Here is a 602-nt window from a genome sequence, read left to right as displayed (position 1 = left end):
GAGAGAGAGAGAGAGAGAGAGACTGTTTCTTTTTATTTATTTTTTATTTATATAATTCAATTCACTATATTAAAGTTTATGAGTCATACAAGCTTTTATTATATTGTCGTTAATTATGTGTTGTAATTATGTGTAATAGTGAACATATTTTATATTTATAAAATATATAAGTTAAAATAAGACTTATAAATTGTTACAAAGTATACCTGCTACAAATCGTGGCCATGCCTCCTCCACAGCTTGTTTTAAACAAGTCGAATAATCATCTGAATTCCGCTTGCATATAGCTGTTCGAGCTAAGTAGAAGTGGAAATAAAATGAAGTAAGCTATTAGTAAAAATATATAGAAATATATATACATATATACACTGCTCAAAAAAATTATGGCATAGAAAAATTATGGGCAAAAATTGGTCAATTTTGACTAACGATAACTTTGCGAAAAATTATCGTAGGATAACGGTTTTTTTTTAAATTAAAGCTTGAAATCTCTTCTTTAAGACGCTGTAGTCAAATTTTAAGATTGATGCACCCTTGCCATTGTAACTCTCAAAAATATGAGGGTGTGTTTGTCACATTGAAAATTGCAAAGTTTAACGAAA

General features: G+C 27.9%; 1 protein-coding gene across 1 annotated transcript in view; it reads right to left on the bottom strand.

The window, feature by feature from the left end:
* LOC108770529 (protein takeout-like) overlaps positions 1–602 on the bottom strand; it is a 6422-nt gene that overhangs the window by 3960 nt on the left and 1860 nt on the right. The window contains exon 2 of the mRNA XM_018522164.1: positions 207–296. Within this exon, the coding sequence (XP_018377666.1) occupies positions 207–296 (90 nt within the window). The remainder of the gene's footprint in view (positions 1–206; positions 297–602) is intronic.

The sequence above is a fragment of the Trachymyrmex cornetzi genome, unplaced genomic scaffold, assembly GCF_001594075.2.
Source record: "Trachymyrmex cornetzi isolate Tcor2-1 unplaced genomic scaffold, Tcor1.1 scaffold129, whole genome shotgun sequence".
In the NCBI taxonomy this organism is placed as follows: Eukaryota; Metazoa; Arthropoda; class Insecta; order Hymenoptera; family Formicidae; genus Trachymyrmex; species Trachymyrmex cornetzi.
Note: the sequence above shows the minus strand (reverse complement) of the source record. Positions and strands in the feature narration are given on the sequence as shown.